The sequence below is a fragment of the Leopardus geoffroyi genome, chromosome B4 (genome assembly GCF_018350155.1).
Source record: "Leopardus geoffroyi isolate Oge1 chromosome B4, O.geoffroyi_Oge1_pat1.0, whole genome shotgun sequence".
Lineage (NCBI taxonomy): Eukaryota > Metazoa > Chordata > Mammalia > Carnivora > Felidae > Leopardus > Leopardus geoffroyi.
In genome coordinates, this window is record NC_059341.1 from 80,923,935 (window position 1) to 80,945,275 (window position 21,341).

At 52.9% G+C, this 21,341-nt stretch overlaps 1 protein-coding gene across 6 annotated transcripts in view; it reads right to left on the minus strand.

Moving 5' to 3' along the window:
• Positions 1-2,181: 2,181 nt before the first annotated feature.
• Positions 2,182-21,341, minus strand: part of SMUG1 (single-strand-selective monofunctional uracil-DNA glycosylase 1) — a 29,031-nt gene continuing 9,871 nt past the window's right edge. The window contains exons 1-4 of one of the 6 annotated variants that reach the window (XM_045466793.1): positions 9,434-10,195; positions 7,955-8,200; positions 6,165-6,466; positions 2,182-5,120 (exon numbers count right to left, since the gene is read on the minus strand). In XM_045466793.1, the coding sequence (XP_045322749.1) occupies positions 4,593-5,120; positions 6,165-6,455 (819 nt within the window). In that variant the 5' untranslated portion in view covers positions 6,456-6,466; positions 7,955-8,200; positions 9,434-10,195 and the 3' untranslated portion in view covers positions 2,182-4,592. Of the gene's footprint in view, positions 5,121-6,164; positions 6,467-7,954; positions 8,201-8,727; positions 9,414-9,433; positions 10,197-21,341 lie in introns of those variants that run through there. The other 5 variants (XM_045466796.1, XM_045466794.1, XM_045466798.1 and 2 more) reach the window with 5 other exon arrangements.

Consider the following 21,341-nt stretch of genomic DNA (forward strand, 5'->3'; position numbering starts at 1 on the left):
CAGCCCTATTGGATAGCTAAGCCACTATACCACTCTACCCCAGACTGGAGGAAGGCACTCCTGAGTATCCTCTTTTGTTAGAGGTTGATATTGGTAGGGGACAGGAAGAGCAGGGACATGACTTTAGATGCCTGTTATGGGCCAAATTGTGTCTCCCATGCCCCTCAAATTCACATGTTAAAAACAGAACTCCTAACATGACCGGATTTGGAGAAAGGGCCTTCGAAGAGGTAATTGAGGTTATGTGAGATCCTAAGGGTAAAACCCTAATCCAGTATACTGGTGGAATAGAAGAAAAGAGATACCAGGAGGCACACACACACACACAGAGAAAAGGCCACGGGAGGACGCAGTGAGAAAGCAGCCGTCTGCAAGCCAAGGAGAGAGGCCTCGGGAGAAAACAAACCCGCTGCCATTGGCAGCTTGGACTCCAAGCCTCGAGAACGGTGAGAAAATAAATGTGGTTTTGTTTTTTTTTTTTTTTTTTTTATATTAAATACCCAGGCTGTGGTATTTTTGTGATGGCAGCCCTGGCCAACTGATACAGTGTCCTTAGGAAAAGTAGGCCCAGGTCCCTAATCAGTCTCTTGCTGACAAGATGTGCCCAAGAATCGAGGAACAGCAGCCCTACTAGAAGGCAAATCCAGCAGTGACTCTGCCAAATCTGTCTTCAAGCCATCATCCTGGTCATTACTGTTCTAGTGTCCCTACACACTGCCCACCCCTACCCCATTTCATAATTCCCATTGGTAATTCTAGACTTCCACCTAGCCTCTGCTGTCCCACGAGGACACCTTCCCTATAATCCTCCTCCCCTTTCCCTTTCTGACCCCATTGCACCGACACTGCCTCCTATACAGGGCCTGCCCCTTCATCCCTATCTGTTGGGGATTTTTAACATTTTTTTTATTTTTTGGCGGGGAGGAGAAAGAACGAGTGGGAGAGGGGCAGAAAGACGAGGGGTAGAGAGAGGATCCCAAGTAGGCTCCTCACGGTCAGCACAGAACCCGAGGAGGGCGGCTCAAACTCACAAACCGTGAGATCATGACCTGAGCTGAAATCAAGAGACGGACGCTTAACCGACTGAGCCACGTGGGCGCCCCTATTGGATATTTTTATTTTATTTTATTTTTTTTAATTTTTTTTTTCAACGTTTATTTATTTTTGGGACAGAGAGAGACAGAGCATGAACGGGGGAGGGGCAGAGAGAGAGAGACACAGAATCGGAAACAGGCTCCACGCTCTGAGCCATCAGCCCAGAGCCTGACACGGGGCTCGAACTCACGGACCGCGAGATCGTGACCTGGCTGAAGTCGGACGCTTAACTGACTGCGCCACCCAGGCGCCCCTATTGGATATTTTTAAATGTGAGTGTTCTGTGCATGTCTTTCCGCACTGGACTTCAAATACTCAAAGATGAGTCTAGCATTCGAGACCCTTCACAAGATGGCTTCAGTTTACCTCTCCAGCTTCTTCTCCCAACTTGGCCAAGTCCGTGCTAATCTACCTGCTACCCCTTGAACATAACGATGCTCTCCGAAACTCCCAGTCTCTCAGGCCACGTGATGTGCCACCTCCTCCAGAAGGCTTTCTCTGACTACCTCAGCTACACACATAAGGGAACAATCTCTGTGCGCTTATTTCCGTGTCTAATCTAGTGCTCTGCCACATGGGACGGTAACTACTCGGCACTGACAGCCCGGAGGAAAGGACTCAGAGGCATGAGGGGGTGCAAAAGTGCAATGCAATTCTGATGCTACCTACCCAGAGGGAGCACATACTCCACAGGTTTAAGGCCAAGTCCCCAGCAAGACCGCCCTCACTTCAGATGCCAGCTGTAAGTTCAGGGGTCCCCAGGAGACCTGTACTTCCAGGCCACAGGTCAGTACACTTCTGGGGGTGTCTGGGTGGCTCAGTCAGTTAAGTGTCAAGACTTCGGCTCAGGTCCTGATCTCACGGTTCTCAAGTTCGAGCCCTGCATCGGGCTCACTGCTGTCAATGCGGAGCCCACTTTGGATCCTCTGTCCCCCTCTCTCTGCCCCCTGCCCCCGCTGGCTCTCACAAATAAACATTTAAAAAAAAAAAAAGTACACTTCTAACTGGCTACAAATTCAGGGGTTCCCATGACCCCCTCAGGTTCAAATAATTCATTAGAATGACTCCCAGAACTCGGGAAAGCACTTGCTTATAACAAGTTTTATTATTCAGGATACGAATTAGGACCAGCCAAGTGGACAGATATATAAGGCAAGGTCCGAGTGAGTCACAAACACAGCTTCTATGTACTTTCCCCACAGAATCAGGACACATCACCCTGCTGTTGCATCCATGTGTTCACCAGCCAGGGAGCTCACCAAAACCTGTGTCCTGAATTTTCCTTAGGGTCTCATTACATAGGTATTATCTTTTTTTTTAATGTTTATTTATTTATTTATTTTTTAATTTTTTTTTTTTAATGTTTTATTTTTGAGAGAGAGAGCATGAACGGGGGAGGGGCAGAGAGAGAGGGAGACACAGAATCGGAAGCAGGCTCCAGGCTCTGAGCCATCAGCCCAGAGCCCGACGCAGGGCTCGAACTCACCGACCGCGAGATCGTGACCTGAGCTGAAGTCGGACGCTTAACCGACTGAGCCACCAAGGCGCCCCATAATGTTTATTTATTTTTGAGAGAGACAGAGACCGAATGCGAGTAGGTTAGGGGCAGAGACAGATGGAGACACAGAATCCGAAGCAGGCTCCAGACTCCGAGCTGTCAGCACAGAGCCCAACGTGGGGCTTGACCTCACGAGCTGTGAGATCATGACCTGAGCCGAAGTCGGATGCTCAACCCACTGAGCCACCCAGGCACCGTTCCGGAGATATTATCAATCGAAATCATGGACCGTTTGCTTAAATTCAATCTCCGGCCCTCACTCCGACCTCCCCCCCCCCAGGTCAGGCTGGTATCACCTAGCTCATAGCCCCAACCCTCTAATCAAATGGTTGGCCTTTCTGGCACAGTCAGCCCTCATCCAGAGTCAATTTCCACATAGCCTCTGGTGTGGTTGAGGGGCACTCCATGAATAACAAAGACACTCCGATTACTTGGGAAATTCCAAGGACTGAGAGACTCCCTCCCAAGACCCAAGGACAACAGCCAAATTCTTTATTATACCAAAAAAAAAAAAGTCTTTATTATACAAAAACCTCACATTTCTTAAAGTTTATTTTATATGTATGTTTTTTCAGTAATCTCTACACCTCACATGGGACTCCAACTCACAACCCCGAGATCATGAGTCACATGGTCCTCTGACCAAGCCAGCCAGGTTCCCCTATAGTAAAAATCTTATTAATTTTGAAAGCCGGAGATGCCCTGTCCCAGGAGATGGGAGTCCGACCAGTGTGTTCGTCATTAAGATGGCCTCAAGACCCATCCTATTCCCAAACTGACTCACCTTCCCAGTCCTCCTAAAGGGGCATGCCAGCCAGCAGACAGAAGAGATGAGTTAGGTGGAGATACCGTGCTCACATCCGCCCACTCACTGCCTGCTCCCCCGGGGCCCTGAGTAGCAGACGAACCCCTGACAGAGACCCTTAAGCTCTGGTAAGGCAATCAGAGACCTGTTTACATCTCTTCCCAGATACCCATGAGAACCCTTTGCAAACAGAGAAGAGGTAAGAGAAGGGAAAATCTAAACCACCACTTCGGACTCATATGCAGGAGGGGAAAAAAAAAAAAAAAAAAAAAAGGACCACACAAAAGGGTTTAGGAGCTTTTCATGCTTAGACTAAAAATCACAGGCTGGGGGTTTCATGAAGTGACTGGTCCATCTCTGGCAGGGCAAGAATCTGCCCCTCACCCAGCAAGGTCTGCAGAGCGCGGGAGCTCCCGCTGTAGTGTGATATAGCAATGCCCCACCCAAGAGGCAAGAAAGTGAGATTAACAAGCACCCACCTGCCTGGCACTACGCAAGCCACTTTCAAGTGTTCCCTCACTTAATCCCCACACCAACCGCATGAGTTAGGGATCCTCGTTTTATAGATGAGGATCCTGAGGCTTGGAGAGGTTCGCTGATTTGCCCAAAGCTGTAAAGTCTCAAAGCTGAGATGAAAATCCGGGTCTTCTGGTCTTTCCCCACTCTGCCACACTGAATTCTTTCTCTGACCCAGCCTCAGTCTCCCGTAGGGAAGTTTCCTCTTAACATCCATGCCTCTCGCTTTGTCCTGGTCCCTGTGAGGAAAAGGCTCAGCTTGAAGGAAGCTGTTCTATGAGGACGGGTGGGGATCCTGGCAGGATCTTTTCTCTAACACAGCAAACACGACCTCAGAAGTCACTCTCAGCTGACCAGAGGCTCCCAAGGGAACACTGAGGTAGAGCAGTTTGCAGATGGCAGGTCTCTGTGGAGTTGGTTACCACACGACCAGAGGCAGTGCTGGAAGGAAGGTGAAGGAAGCAGCAAGCCAGAGTAGTGTCAAAACTGCCACGCCAGGTCCCAGCAACCAGGGAGGGAGCCCGGGAAGACTCTGTTGCTCCGGTCCAGGAAGCACGTGGCTTGCCCCAGAATGACTTGGGGACCTTGAACGTGTCCCGTGCCGGGCCACGTGGGCACTTATTTCATTAGCAGCGGCAGCAGCCCCAGCTCATTCAGTCTCTCCTTGGCCACAGCCTCCCAGCCCCTGTTGGCTTGAGGGCTACGAGGTGAGGGGTGCAGGAGCCCCTCCACCCGGACCACAGGCATCAGGCCTGCCAGAGCCCGCCGTGCCCGCTGCTCTGCCAGCCGCCCCACTCCCACCACCAGCCGCACCCCCAACAGCTGCACCTGCCGGCGGAGGGCCGCGTCACAGGCCCCAAGAAGCTGTTCTCGCTGCTCGGCAGGTAGCTCAGCGGGAGTGACGTTGCGCCCACTGGGGGTCAGGAAGAGCAGAGGACACAGATTGTGGACAAAACAGTGACGGAAGAAGACTTCAGGCTGTCCACACAGTTTCCGGAAAAGGCCCCAGAACCGGGCACCGCTCACCTCTGACTGAGGGCACTCCAGTCCCAGCACTGGTCGCTTAGGGTGCTCTTGGGGAGGGGTCAACACATGCCCCCCGATGCCCAACCAGTCCCGGACTACGTTCACTTCCCCAAAGGGCACCTGCCGGGAGGGAGAGAGACACGGGGGTTTCATTCCGGAGACCTGATGCCTGGGTTCTGGGTCAGCTGACCCCTCTCCACCCTGCATGAGGACCCAGTCTGGACACCCCACCCCCACCCCTTCACCCAAAGGCTCGAGACAAAAATTCTGGCCCTAAGGTTTGATCCTGCTCATCTTTCTCCAACTTCTCATTGTGGACTGCAATCCAGAAGAATCTGTTTGTTTGCTTCTATCCCCACCTGCCTTTGGGACCACATGCAAAGACTATATGGGAATATCTGGTCCTACACAGGATATGATGGGTAGTACTGGGGACAGACAGATGGTCTGAGACAGAAAGCTGCCAGGGGTAGAGGAGGCCCAAGGACAGGACTGACCACTGCTCTCTGGGCGCCCTCTCAGCCCCAAGCCTCAGGTTGTCATTTCCATCGATCATCATTGATCACCTTTCATCCCCCAGTTGGGGTCAATAAAAGCGATTGAGCCTCCTGCCCTGAAGCCTCTTCCCCTCCCCCATCTGCCAAGCACCCCCACTGAGGGGCATTCACTCATCCTGAGGTCTGAAAGGAAAGCAGGCAGGTCCCAGAGCCGGCTCTGTTTTCAATCTCTCCTCAGCTAAGAAACAGAAGCAGGCCGGCTGGATGCCCTGCGTCTCCTCCATACCCACCCCTGTCGACCAGTCTCCCCTGAGGACCCAGTAGTCCTGGTCCCTCTCCCGACCCCAACCATGCTCTAGGGAAAGAGGAGATCCGGCAAGGTAAGGGTTAGATGGAGCTGGCGGAAGGAAGGGCTCGCAGAGGCAATTAGCGGACAGTTCACAGGGGAAACGGAACTACCATTAATGTGCTTGGTTAACTACAGGCGGCAAGACCAGGAGAGCGTCTGAAACCACAGGAGCCAGCATGTGTCCTGGGAGGGGACGAAGGGGCCCGCACCCACACATGTGCACAGCCAGGCCCACGCTCCTCCCCCCACAGCACACACAACCAAACATCCACCCTGGAGCTTCCCACTCCACCCACCAGGGGAAGCCAAGCCCTTTACCCCAGTCTGGGCCATGCCAAAGGGTCCTGGGTTCATGCCCAGGAACAGCACTTCCTTGGGGCCCTGGCAGTAGCGGGTCACATAGCTACAGTGTGGCTCCCACGCATACTCCACAGGATTGTAGATGATGCCCACGGGCTCTGAGAACCGCAGCTGGCTCAGTTCAGAGCTGAGCCGAAGCTCCTCCTCCAGGAAGCCTTCAGCCAAGTTTTGAGGGCAAGGCTGGGGCTCCATTAGGGCACTTGCAGGTTCATGGAGGGGCCCCAGTGGATAAGCCTGGGGCAAAGCCATGTCACTGCCACCTGGAAAAGAGATGAACAGAAGCTTCATCAGCCCTTAGCCCTAGAGTGAGAGGGATCCAGACTGGCCAGGGCTGCCCTTTCCTGGGCTCAGAAGAGACTGTCAGTCGTCCCCCAACCCCCTAGGGTTGACTGAGTTCATCTCAGTTCTTGGTAGTGATGGGTCCTTCCTCCCCCCACTTCAAGTATACTTCTTCTCCATATGTTACCTGGTTAGACTAAGCCATCGTCCCCCACTCCAAACCTCCTTTCCATCAGGCCTAGGTCTTGAGTCACTAGTTCCTAGGCCATGCCAGACACATGGTAGGTGTTCAGCATATATTTACTGGTGGCAAACTTCCAGCGCCTCTAATGTCACCCTTAATAAAACAAGCGCAGCCAGGATGGGCTGTGTCCTGAAAACCAATGTGCTGAAGAATGAGATGCAGGTGCACAGCCAGAGCCCGGAGACTAATTACAGGAGGCTAATTACAATCGCTTCCAGGTGGTGAGCAATTGCTCTGTGCCAGGTACACCTCATTGGTCCCCCTAACAACCCCATGAGGGGACTATTATTGCTCCCATGTTATAGGTGAGAAGACTGAGGCTTAGTAAGACCAAGTAACTGGCCCAGGGTCATGCGGTTAACAAGTAAGGAAGCTGAAATCTGCACCCAATCTGTCTGGCTCAAGGCTACGCTCTTAACCACCCATCTCATCTTGCCTGAGACGGTTCAGTCAGCCACCCTGCTCATCCAACAACCCCCCCCCCCCATCCAAACCCAGCCCAGCTTCTTGCCCACAGTCAAGAATTCTCAGTGGTGAGTAGGATGATTACCAGACTCAGAATAGACTCTTACAACCATGTAACCATGGCCAGAGCCTCAGGTTTTCTCATCCAAATACTAAGAATAATAATATCCACTCAATAATAGTAACATAAGGGACGTGGGGGTGGGGAGGAAGTGGAGAAGCAGAGGAGAAAGGGGGAAGATAGGGGTGAGGAGGCCAAGGGAGCACTCCGGCAAGTTCTACAGCCTACAAAGGCAATTCTTCCCAATCTTCCTTCTCACAATTCCCCCGCAAACCCAGGGTTCCAGCCTGACCGTTCCACTCACGCTTTCAAAATGCCTTTCCTACCCCAACTCCCAAAACTCTGCACACGCCATTTCTTCAAACCCGACCAGACACACTCTTTGAATCAACCAGGACTGTGACCCCTCTGCCTCTCCACACATCCAAATCGTACCCCATCCTGCAAGATGCAGCTCCAGAGATCCCATTGGTCCCTTCCCACCTCAGGACACCGTGGCATTTGCCGTGGCTTCCCAGTCCCACCCCACATATGAGAAGGTCTGGTGTGAGACCTGGGAATCTGTATTTTAAACCAACTTCCTCGGGTGCCCTGTTCAGTTTCCCTCTATACCTTCAAGATCCTAGCTTTTATTAGGTAATCAACAAACACCTGCTCAGCTCTGTCCATTCTATCTTTTCCAATCCTGTTTAAAACTACCTTCTACCTCAGAGTCTTTCCCAATGAACTCTCCATTTCTACAGCCCGAGTTCACTCAAGGTTCAGCTGTCCACTTGGCATTCTGCTTGTTTCTGAGGGCTTGCCAGGCTCTGGACGTTTCCAACCTGTTTGGGCCTCCCATAGGGCAGGGGTCAGGGTTCTTCTCCCTCTCAACCTCTTCTCCCAGAAGGGACCTCAGGGGTTGACTGAACAGCTTGATCCATCAATCTGTTCTCTGACCTCAGCCTAGGGGAGCAGAAGAGAAAAAAAAGTCAGGGCCAAACTTAGACAATCTTTCCCCAGACTGATCTCAGAAGTCTTTAACTGCTCTGTGCAGATGGCTAACCAGGGCCAACTGGGCTCAAACAAAAGCCCAGAAGGGAACTGTGGAGAACTCAAATGTCTCGAGGGGCCCCTGCTGGGCATCTCCTCATGTAGTGCCAATTTAGTGGACTGGCTGTTCCAGCTCTGGGATCTCTCTCCTCTTCCACTGAGCCTACCTCTGACCTTTAGAGACCTGTGCTGGGGATAGCAAGGCTGAGGGGTATGAAAAAGAGTGACAAGGCTTTGTTTTCAGTGTTCCAGTTTCAGAGCCTAATCTGACAAGAACCACAGTCTGAGTGTCAACTCAATCCATTTCTAGCCCTAGTTTTCTAAGTTTCTCTCACGCAAGCCATTTAACTCTCCTCCCTATGAAATCACACATTCCATTCGACCTACCTATCAAAAGCTGTTAACTCATTTATTTTTTCCAATATTTATGAGTCTCTTACATGAAAGGCACTGTGGTCATCTCTTGAAGAAGAAATAATAAATAATAAGAAAATGGAGGCCACGCTCAGAAACAGATAAAACAATTTTCATACACTGTCACTTGAGCTTTATTGTCCTAAATAAAGCACTACGAGAACCCAAAGGTGGAACTTGGAAGTCCTATCCAAAGTCACAAGAACCAAAGACTTAAGAAACGTAGATACATTATAAATCACAGCGTCGTATTAGGTGCAAAGGCCGCGGAGGGTGATCCAGCAATGCCTGGCCATCTAGGTTCTCTGACACTAAATCCAGGAAGTGGAAGAAGGAATCCTAGACACAATCCACTCCCCTATCTCTTGGGGGCACTCCAAGGAGTCGACAGGGACAATCAGCAATCCTTAAACGAATAGCAGCAGTAGTGGGTCATGGACTTAAAAACACCACTTTATCCCTCCTACTGGTTCTGAGAGGGCCGCCAGCTAGGAGTCCGTAAGAAACCTCCGCGTCCGCCCTAGGGCTCCGCCCGACGGGAAAGCCACGTCTCCGCAGGCCCTCAGGGAGGTTCCCTGGACTCGACTCTCCCTGCGCCGGGGCAAGCCCCAAACGGAGCAAGGGTCCCTCAAATACACACATTCTGACTCCCCGCTCGACACCGCCTCGCAACCCTGAGAGCCCCAAGCCGGCCCCCCAGCACCCCAGGTCCCCGGGTCCCTACTTCCTCACCTGGTTCAGCTCTCCATCCGGTTTCCGGTTCCCTTCCCCGCCCCCGGGAGCGGAGGACAGAGGGAATTGTAGTCTACTTTGCTTAGGGAAGGAGATTGGCGTAGCGCCGGCAACTTCCGCCGGAAATACTCAAATCCCCGGAAGGCGTGATAAGTTAGCCCTAAGTGACTCTGGGGGTTGTAGTTTAGTCCTTACATCAGAGCAAAATCAAGAAGGCTTTAGGAGAGACCAGGCTCATTAAGGACCTCAGAGGTCCTGGCCGCTAGCCCTCAAGGGCAGCACCCTTTCAAAAGTTCATCGACAAGACTTTTCCCAACAGGACTGCGAATCAAGGAGCTTCAACCATTCCCCAATCTCGAAGCTCACCTGAGGGTATTAAATGAAAAAAGACCATTTCTAGTCCTCCTGCTGCCTGAAGGATAAGAGATCTCTTCTTTGCAGCCCTCAAAGGACAGTATCTAGAACATCCAAGGAGGCACTTCTGGAATCTGCTAACAACTTTATTCTTATTTATTTATTTATTTATTTATTTATTTATTTTGCTGACAACTCTTTAGTAGTGGCTTTGAGACACTTCCATTTCCCATTACTGCCCAAGCCTGTGTTTCCATGGCTTTCCCATTTGATTTCTCTCTCTCCTCTGCTGTGCAGTCTACCCAGCCCTATAATCTCCCATCCTTCCAAATCCTTCCCCTCAAATACTCTGTCCAGGACACCTTCCCTGACCAATCCTAACCCCATGGCTGCACCAAACAGTCCATTCCCTCCCACCTCCCCAACCCAAAACAATGTCCAGAGCTGTCCCGTTCCTAATTTTGCTCTTGTCCCCCACCTGGGTATATTTCTGTGTCCTGACTCTAAGATTTTCATTACACGGGAAGCCCCATAAGGCTAATTATCTTCTAAATCCCTCCCACCCCCTACCCCCTGCACCCCTCAGCACAGCCATGACTGAGATCAAGAAGAAGCAAGGTCTCCCTACAGGTGGTAAAGAAGGAGACCAGTGAACCCCAGGACAGGAAAAGGAGAGAAAACAAGGATGCTACCCCCTTCCCAACCCTCCCCTGCTCTCCTACCAACAGACAAAAACTTAATTGGATGCGGCATGAGCTTCAGGGAACTGTGAGCAGCAACCCTCTGACACCAAAGGTGAAAAACCACCCCACCTTTGCAAGACTTTGGAAATAAAGTTAATCATCCACCTCACAGTCTGTTATTCCCTGAGCTTACACTTGTGTCAGATTCTTTCCCTGCTTGTCCTTGCCTCTCTCTGCCTATGTAAATGTCTCTCTATCCCTACTCTCTTGATGGTTTTTTCTCTGGATCTATGTGTCTCGGTCTTCCCCTGTGTACATCTATCCCCATGCCTCTGCTTCTTTCTCTGGAATGACTGAAATAAGAGTATCCTGAGCTTCTAGAACCAACTGCCTCGTCGGGCTCCTCTCTCTTCACAGATCTATGCGTTTGTATGTCTCTGAACCAAAATTATGGGGGCGGGGTGGGGGAACCACACTGTGTTGTCATCTTATTGCTTAAAAATGCTAGGAGCCTCACCATCCTTTGGGCAACCCTCCTGCCCACCCCATCCCTTTGCCACTTGGTTGCGAGCTGCTTCCAGTTTATCATCATGGTGTCCCCTCCACATTCCAAGTCCACTCCTGGTAAGAAAGTGATGAGTAAAATGAGTGACAAGCAAACAGAGATGCCCCCAGGACCCCCACTCCCAATGTCAACTTCCAGAAAGACTTAGAGGACTGTTTCTGTCCCTGTAAACCCATTTACACCAGGAGCCCAAAGATAGGGAGTCCCAACATAGGCAGAAACTGAGTCTCAGGCAACCCCACAGTGAGTTCTTGTAGCTGACCCCGCAGGGCTCTGGGAGCCTTCTCTGTCTCTAGACCATGCTACTCTTCCCCACCTGGTGGGTCCTTCTCAGGGAAGATGGAGGTGAGGAACTCTCCTGAAGTGGGGGTGCTTAGTAACAGAGACAGAGAGATTTTCAAAAGGTAAAGCCTAAGAGATGAAACTTGGGCTGGGGTGGGGGCTGTCAACCTGTCTTGCCTGTGTCCAAGTCTCCTGACCCTCTGGGAAGTCTCCAAAGCCTGGCTGACTGTGATTTATGGTTAGAACTTACCTGGCAGGAGCAGGAGCAGACCTGTAGCCTGGACAGAGCCTGGAGAGTTGGGCCACTCCTTAGGGTCCAGCCAGGCTTGGGGCAGGGACCTCTGCTGCCCAGCAGGCTGCTCCTGGGGCCAGAGCCCAGGCAGGAAGGGGTTAACGGGAGGGCTTGTTTTCCTTTGGTTTCCTGGAGCTGCCGAGGCTGTGTTGGGCCACGAGCGCCATCTATCGGCCTCTGGTGGTCTTAGCTCTGACTCTCCGCTCATTGGCTTCTAGGCGGATCTTTTAGCCCTTCTTCCCCTGCCTCCATGCTTCCAGAGTAGAGGGGGGTTGCCTAGCTGCGCGGCTCCAGTGTAGAAAATAGATATCAGGGATTGGAAGAGGTGAGGGCTGCGTTTCCCCTTCCCCAAGTACCAGATGTCACCCTTGGTAACTCCTGCCACCTCTGCCCTAGGGGACCTCAACGGGCTTCTGGTGTTTGACTTTCAGCCTAGCCATGTCCTCCAGCTCCTCCACACTAGGGGGTTTCCCTCTCTCAGCCCAATAAACATTAAAAAAAAAAAAAGCCTTGGAGGGGTGCCTGGGTGGTTCAGTCGGTTAAGCATCCAACTCTTGATTTCAGCTCAGGTCACGATCTTGTGGTTGTTGAGTTTTAACCCCACAGCCATCTTGGCACTGACGGTGCAGAGCCTGCTTGGGATTCTCTCCCCCCCCTCTCCCCCTACCCCTCTTGCTCTCTCTCTCTCTCTCTCAAAATAAATAAAACTTAACAAAAATAAAATAAAAAGCGTTGGAGAGGAAAGGTGGCATAGCAGAGGCCTTCAGAGTGTGGTCTCAGGACTAGGACTGCCTGGATGGATTTGGATCCCAGCTTTGCCACTTACTGACCTTGGGCAAGCTGCTTCTCCGTGCCTCAGTTAGCTCAGTTGTAAAATCGGATAGTCATTGTAATCCATCTTTTCTTTGGTGATAATTAAATGAATTCATTACAGGGGCGCCTGGGTGGCTCGGTCGGTTGAGCGTCCGACTTCAGCTCGGGTCATGATCTCACAGTTTGTGAGTTCGAGCCCCGCATCCGGCTGTGTGCTGACGGCTCAGAGCCTGGAGCCTGCTTCACATTCTGTGTCTCCCTCTCTCTCTCTGCTTCTCCCCTGCTCACACTCTGTCTCTCAAAAATAAATAAAGATTTTTTTTAATTGAAAAAAAATGACTTCGTTACATAGGTGCTTAGTACCGTGGCTAGCACAGAATAGTGCTCTAGAAAGGTTAGTTATTGTTGTTGCGACTGTGTGTCCGGGTCTCAGGCAGATGCTAGTCGGACAACCCAAGATCCAGGCCACAGAGCCATATCAGACGCACAAGCACAGAGGTCAAGACCGGGCAACGCATCCCTGGAGATTTCCACAGAGACAGTGACCCATATGGGCTAGGTGTGGGGGCCAGAAGTTCAGGATTGCAAGGGAAGTTCTCCAAGATCATCAGGAAATTGGATGAGAGGGTCAGAGAAAGAAAGAACTTGAGGTAAAGATGTAGGAAGGAAAAGCACTAAAAAAAAAGATATTAGCAGGCCCTTCAAAGGACCTTGAATAAGGGAGGGGAGAGAACTCCCTGACGTGTGGGGTGAGCAAGGGCCACCGCATCCCAAAAACATGTCCTCCTTGGTACAGGCACAAAAGTCTCAAGGTTGACCAGGCTTCCCAGTCCTCCAAAAATATATCATATCGAAGGTCCATGCCAGCTCTGTGGGGACTTAACATTCAGTGTTTTCCCCCAACCTCGTGGGGAGGTGACTCACAAAGGGAGAACGCTCTCTTGTCCCGCTCTCCCCTCCCTCCCAGAATGGGAGAACTGGGGAAGCCTGGCCGTGGACACATCCATTGCTTTGTTACCAGGTTCACCCTGTTCCCGTGTCTTCTATCTCTCTGCCTTCCTCTACCTTACTGGCAAATGGGTACAGAGGCTAGTTCTCCAAGGGGTGAGATAAGGGGCAGAGTGGCATCCTCCCAGAGAAGACAGAAATGCAGAGCCAGTGGGGTTCCTTGTCCAGCCTCACCACCCCCCACCCCCACCTCAGGCCCAAGGCAGCACAGACCAGCTTTACGGATTGATGGTCACTTAACCGAAGGCAGGTGACAGCTTCCAGGTCTCTCCAACTCAGGTGTTCTCCTTCTCCTGGGGCCTGGACGCCGGGGTCCCCCGGAGAGGAGCAGGACAGGCTGGATGGGCTGATTTGCATCGCTTACTTGGGAAGCAATTATCGGAGGAGCTGTCAGCTCAGCGCGGCTCTCTCTTCACTAATCGGATTTTCACCGGAGCCCGGGGCTGGGGGGTGCTAAGTAATTTGGCTTGATGCGGTGGTGGGAGGTGTCGGGGCCGGGAGGCCGGACAATCCGTCTGAGTGGTGTTCGAGTTGTCCGGAGCAATTATCCTGAGGGGACCACACAGATCTCAGATGGACGGCCAGCCAAGGGGACTGGACTGGTCCCCAAATCCTGCAGCACAACTCGTGGCAGAGTGGGAGGAGCCTCTCCCGCAGGGTGAGCCAACTTAAGCCACTGAGAAGAGTCTAGATGAATCTGTGAGAGGGGAGCCACCTAGCCAAATAGGAAGGAGGCCCAACATACCACCTTCCGGCCTACCCGCCACCCGGCCCTGCCCTACCCTGCACCGCCAAGGAACCAGCAGCCGAGCAGGGACTTGACTGAGGAGGAGCCTTCCAAGCCCTGCTTCCCTCCCTGCAGTGCTCCCAGGCCACGCTGTCCCTGCCCTTGTCACTGCCTCTGTCACTTGCCTTCTCTTGTCTCCACAGCCCTTTTGAACCTGTCCCCGCTGCCCTACTCCGTCTCTCCCCAAGTTCACAATGGACGGCTGACCCCTTTCTCTGCCTCTGCCCTCCATTTCACACCTTTCAGAACGGCGATAAGGATGATGACAGTAGCGAACCTTTCCTGAGTTTTCCTTCTACACCTGACACCGCCCTAAGTACTTTACGTGGGCTCCTCGTAGTAACACGGCAAGGGCCGTACTCTATATCCCCGCTTACTGACGAGGACACTGCTGCTGACTGAACTTCCTGAAGGAAGGACCACATGTGGTCTTTGCATCCTAAGGTACCAGGACAGCTCTGGTCCGTGTCTGATGCCCAAGAAACGTCTGTTGACCGAATCGACGATCCAATGAGTGATTTACCCTCTTCGCTACTCCTGGCTGGCCTCCAGGTGACATCCACATCCCCAGTTTGGCCTCCCCACCCTCTCATATCCTGACGCCCCTGTCATCTGAGCCTGACCTTCCTCGCGCCTCTCCACACACTCTATCCCATGACACATCGGAAAGCTTTGCTGATTCATCCTCTACCGCCTTTGCACAGTGACCCATCTTGTCCCCTTCGCCTGGAACATTCTTCCCTCCCCATCTCTGGCACTGAATACATTCTACTCACTCCCCTTGGAAGCATTCTCTGATCCTCCCTTTGCTTGCGCATCCCCGGGGAGCCTTGTCACCAACTCTTAAGTGTTTCACTTATTGCTAATGTACCTTACAGCCCCTGCTCGATTGTTTCGAGAGGTCGGCAATCATTCCCCTCTCTCTTGGGCACAAACCCACTGCCTTGTACCTATTAGGTGCTCAATAAATATCTGTTGAAAACAGAAAAATATCTGCTGTGCATTTTTGCTTATCTCATTCAGAGATGCTCTTACGGCGGGTTGAAGGAGCACTCAACTTTCGGGGAAACTTGGGAGTTGGGGGTTTGGCAATGGCCGACGGTAACTACCAGCTGTATGTCCTTGGGCTGATCATTTCATTCTTCCCCTGGAAGAGAGGATGACAAAACCGACCGTAAAGGATCCGCAACACATCCTGGTCTTATCCGCTCAGAGTCTGTCTCCAAAGTTGTGGAGATCTGTCTCTCTCCATGTTTCTGCCTCACTACTGAGCCTCTGCCTCTCTGACAGCCACCATCTCAGGCATAGCCCAGGAGTCCTACCACCCAGCCCCCTCGCTGTCACTAGGCCTGTCATTTTTTTCCTGATGCTACCATTCCCGGGAGGTGGCCCCATCCTTCTGCCGAGAGCCCAGAGGACCAGCCTCACCTTGGCTTCCTCACCCCCTTAGCAAGTGAGACCTTGAGTTCTCCCTCTGAAAATATTAATAATAAAGAAACGAGGCACTGGGCATGCAACTGGATGCAAATTGGCCCCAATTCTCAGTCCAAGAAACGGAATGCCTGAGCTATGGACCCAGAGAAATCCTGTGCTCATTTGCATGCTATTTGCATTATATTTACATGTGATCAATTTCATGTTCAAATGCACAACCCTCCCCCCACCCAGTTGTTCTCCCCCGGGGTCCCCCCTCAGCCTCTGATCCCCATCATTCCCCCCCCCCAGCCCCTACCCCACTTCCCCTAGCTCCTGCCACAACCCCCTTCATCCTTTTCCTTCTTCCTGCCGAGGTCCCCGATGCCCCCTCCCAGCTCCCTCCGGTACCAGCAAGGACCCACTTGCCCAACACCCGGAATAGATTCCTGGGGTCTTACCCTTCAGTTCAGGAGGGGCATCCCTGCCTGCCCCCTCCCGCCCCGAGCCGGGCGGGCGCAGCAGACAGCAAGCGCGTCTCTCAGCAAATCCCAGCCCCATTCAGCCTGGTGATTAATGGCGCTGCCCTCCCCATGAACCTGCCTTTAATACTGAGGAAGTTATGAAACCGCTATACATCAGCAGCTCCGGCCCCGCTGCCCCCACCCGCCTCCTCCTCTCCTCCACCCCCCACCCTCCAGTTCCCTCTTCAAAATCTCATTTGGGCTCCTGCCGCCTGGGCCCAGCCCTCCGCTGGCCTTTGCTGGGGGGAGGGGGTGTCTGCCCCTGCTGCCATCCCTGGTAAGGACCCACATCTCATTTTCCCTTCCTCTCTCCCCCCTGCTCCGCCCTCTCTCCCTCCCCCCCCCCCCCATGGCTGCATCTCCGGACCCATTTAGAATTGCTGACATTTTATCTGCATTACATACATCACTCCGTCCCCAGCAGCCATCTCTCATGGATTGGGGGGGGGGGGAGGGCGGGGTGGTCCTGAGCTTGGGAAGATGGTGGGAAATAGGGTGAAGGTGGGGAGATAGATAGCACTTCCTCCACACCCCTTTCCCTTCAGGGCCTCCCCCAGCCACCTAGGAGGTTATACAGCTGAGACCCCCCACTCCCCGGGTAGGTGGTGGCAGAGATTGGTACCTTGGACTTCTCATGCAAGTCCCTGCTACCTTACGACATTAAAAGACATTTAGACTACATGGACCCGGGAAGGTCATATTGGCCATCACCTTTCCTTCCGTGGGGCTCTTCCATGGGAGATTATGAACATGGTTGCTAAATCGTTTTTGCTCATCTGTTCTCACATTTCCTACACCCCCCTTTTGGGAAGTCCCTCTGAATATCTAACCACTGTGCCTCATGCTGCAGCCATTATTTTCTTCTTGTTTTGTCCTCAGAAGGTCGAAAAGCAGTGTCGGCTCTCCAATGAATTATAGACCCTTTGTTCCAATGCCTGAGTAATCACAAATATGGCCACCTACCCACACTCCTGATTCTTATAAGTATGAGAGGAGGCACAAGATGGGGCCATCCCGGAAAGGAGGAAACTGAGGCCCAGCTTCAGGAGGAAGAAAAGTGAGAACCTGTCCAAGACCAGGAGGCCAGGACCCAGGGGTCGCACGGTCCCAACGAGCAGTTTTGTCTCCCTGGGGAGGTGGACAGGGCAGAAAGCAACAACAGACAGACAGGTCGGGGCCGACAGACAGACAGCAGAGAGGGGGGAAAGGAGAGGCTGGGAGAGAGACAGGCAAACAAAGAGACAAACAAACAAAGAGCCAGACAGACAAAGGGACCGTCAGCCAGGGACAGGCAGACAGGCGAGAGGAAGCTGACAGGGGACTGCTGCGGCATGTTCCAGGCTGGACACAGAGAAGCACTCTCTCTGTCTGTCCCTGCCAGTCAGGGTCTCTGCCGGAATGTGTCTCTCGGGATCTCTGGGGCTTTTTGTTCACTGGGTCCACAGCTATCATTTCCTGGGAATTTTTGTTCTCTTGAGGCCTCTCCATGCCGTGTCCCTGTCGCTTCAGTTTCCCTCTCTGTGGTCTCATCCCAGCGACCCCAGTCTGGGGCCATCTCTCTGACCTGCCCGTCATGTACCCTCTCAGGGAGACCAGACACTTCCTGTGGGTTTGGGGAGGCTTCCACGGGAACCCGGCCGATCCTCCAGGGATAGACAGGAGGGGCAAGGCCTCCAGCTCTGGGGACAGCTCCTGGGCCTGCAGAACCGAAAGGGCAGTATAGAACCGTGTCCCCATATCTGGCCAGGCTTATCCAATGCGGCAGGAGGAGCTCCAGCAGGAAGGGGAAGGACCCTCTACTCCCCCCACCCTCCCGCTAGCTCAGCCCCAGACAAAACAGACCTCAGGCAGGGGTATAGCGGGGAGTGGCTGATTTACATGGTGTTTGCATCTCATTTGCATGCCCCTGATTCCCAGTCATCCCACAGACCTTGTCCCTCCAATTCCAGGCTCTCTCGAGCTCAGTCTGGCCCCCGGGAGGGTTGGGGGCAGAGAGAGGGTGGGTGGGAGCGAGGGTGGGGTCCACACACTGGTGCCAGTGAGTCTGTCATACATCTCCCGCCAGCACAAGACACTTCCCTGCCCTGCCAAGGGACACCTTCTCTCCTCCCTTACAGACAGCATTTCGGTACCCGGCACCAGCCACACACTATCCTCCAGACATGATTTTCGCTGTCCTCCCTCTGACCTTGTCCCCGCGTTTCCCCCAGCTTTCCCCTTCTCTGTTTAGTTCAACATTAGCCATTCTTTAAGGTCAGGCCCCAAGCCCTCCTCTTCCATGAAGATTTCCTTGGTCACACAGTCCAAAGTGATCATAAAACTACAGTTCTCAGTACTGGAAGGCACCTCAGGAAGCCACACCGTGTTGCCTTACCTGTCTTCAGGTAACTGATGCACCACTATCCCCATTTTATAGATGAGGCTACTGAGGCCTGGGATCTGTTAAGTAACTTTCCCAGGGCAGTATGGTCAGCAAGTAGGGAGAAAATGAGAACTCTTCTGAACATCTCCATTCTACCCTCTCCTTGTCATTCATTTGGCCCTGAGCAATGCCCTGTTCTGCACCCCTCTTGCTGTCGGGTGAGCTAACCGTTAGATACTGTTGCTTACCCTCTTCTGGGCTGGGATTGTAGTCTCCCACAAGCTCCCTGGGATCCAGCCACACCAAATCACTGGCAGTTCCCTGAATTCTCCTCGCCCTTCCTCAGCAACGTGCTTTTACCCATGGTGACCCCTCTAACAGGACTGCCTTTCTTCCCACCGCCTTATGAACTGGAAAAACTCCAGCTCATCCCTCAAAACCCAGCTGAGCTGTTGCCTCCTCCATGAAGGCTTCCCTGACGTTCCTCTGAGCTCCACCCCCCCCCCCCAACACCACCACACACACACACACCATATTTAAGCCTGGCATGCTCTACTTGTCACATTGCTACTGACAGCCCTGCCCCCCTCCCTAACCACAAGCCTTCCAGGGACTTGTCCTACTCAGCTCTTTCGCCAAAGCATACATTGTTTCATTGGACCAGATTTCATTACCACATTCTTTCTCCAAGGCAGGCCCACGGAACAGAGGCATCAACCTGTTGGGGAGGTCAAACAGAAGGACCAAGAGGTTGGCGCCGTATGTAAAAGGAGAAGTCCCAGAAGATTGTCCAAGGGCTCAGGATGTGTCCTTCTGGATTTTCTAAAAGCTAATCAAATGATTGAATGGAGAGAAGAAGGTAGAGGAACAGAGCAATACAGCTGAAGGGGAAGTGGGGAAGAAGGAAGACAGGGAGAAGAAAACAAGGAATGAAAGACGTGGGGTGAGGGGCAGAAGGAAGAAGGGTCAGAGAAGGCCGGTGAGGAAAGAGGGAGGGGTGAGAAGGAGGGAGCCCAAACTTCCGATTCTCAAACATGTGCAGCAGAGACCTAGAAGTTGGGCCTTCATGACACTCCTGCCCCTATTTTCCTGTCTGGGAAATGGGCACATCTCTCCTTCTCCGAGAACAAGTGAGGCTGGGGAGAGGGCAGAGGACAGAAGCACCCGCTGTGCTGTGTGCCCCGAGGCCCCTAACACCCCCTACCTCACAAAACTCACCTGAGAGGCAGGCCTTACTGCCACCCTACAGATGTGAGGGACCCAGGCAGAGAGGTAGGTACTCCATTTGCCTCCAGGAGGCGGGGTCTGACATCAAAACCTTCTCTTCCTACAGCCCCAGGGCCCTTTCAGCACTATGGACAGGAGAGAGAGAGAGAGAGAGAGAGAGAGAGAGAGAGAGAGAGAGAGACAACATTTCACATCACACTTGAAAGTCAAGATGCAGAGGAGAGAGGGGGGACCAGTCATCTCCCCACCCCATGGAAGGGTATGAGGTTGTGGTGTCACTTCCCACTTCCGGGAGAGCCCCCCTGCATCGACTCAGTCTTTGCCTAAGAGGCTGATGATAGTCTAAAAATCTAAAGACTTAACAGGGGCTCTGAAGACACACGTAAGAGGAGGCAGAAAACTGCCCCTCCTCCTTCCCTCATCCGGTGATCACCAAGCCAGCGGAGGGAGTGGGTGAGATGTTTTCCTCTGAAAGACCCCACACAGATCTCTTCCTTGTCCCCAGAACCCAAAGGCCCAGAAACGTCCATGGTCCTCTGAGGCTCGGAGATGCACAGTGGCAGGTAACCGTACCCAGCCCTCCTCTCTTCTCGGATCCCCACCAGGGAAGTGCGGGTAGGACTGTGGATTACTGGGGACTCTCCCAACCCCACAGAACCGGAGCCTCACCGCAGGTGAACAGGCAACTGCCCTGTGTACAGCCCATTTCAGAAGCTCTCTGTCAGAAAGTCCTTCCTAATGTCTAGCTTACATCTTTCCTGCTGCTGTCTATCCAGTCCTTAGCTATGATGTCAGGGCAGAATCTGAGCTCTCGTGGTCAGAGAATGGGGAAGAGAATAAATATTTTACTTCAAGCCTGGAGGGTAAGGAGGAGTGATCATGCACACACACACACACACACACACACACACAAAAGAATTTTTTTTTAAGTGGCTAACTGAGCCCTGTCTCTTCCCCCCCTAGTAGCAGTGGAAATGGAAGGTAGACAGATGGAAAGACTTCCAGACAGAGAAAAGGGGTACTTCCAGAATAGGACTATGAAGGGCAAAGGCGACCTCCCTCTCCGATGGCCTCCCAGCCTGGCAGAGACCCTTCCTCAGTGGTACTTGCAAGAGGATGGCCAACACTTCCAGAAAAGCTCAGTGTTCAGGGGCTGCTGGGAACCCTTGCAGCTCCAGCCGAGGGGAAAAAAGAAAAACCTGGTCCCGGAGCCCCCTTGTGGCCATGTGGAGACAGGACAGGCAGCTCGGCGTCCGGATGCCCAGCCTTCAGAGCCAGGGAACAGGGGTGGGGGAGCACCGACCCAGTGAGGGGCAAACCCTGGTGCCCCACCTTCTGAGAAAGGCCCAGTCTGCAGCCCTGAGCTCATCACACCCAATGGCTAACCCCGGGACGATGGGGACCGAGTGCAGAAGGGCCTCTGCAGCTCCCCGGCAAGGGTTGACGCAAAACCACACGGGGACACCCAGGCGTGCCCACATCCCCAGACACGGCCCCTCACACCCCTGGCTCCACAGAGAGGATGACCCCCGCAGACCCTCCATGATGGAGGATGGCTGGAGCGGACGGTGAGACCAGTGGGGTCCTGAGGAACCCAT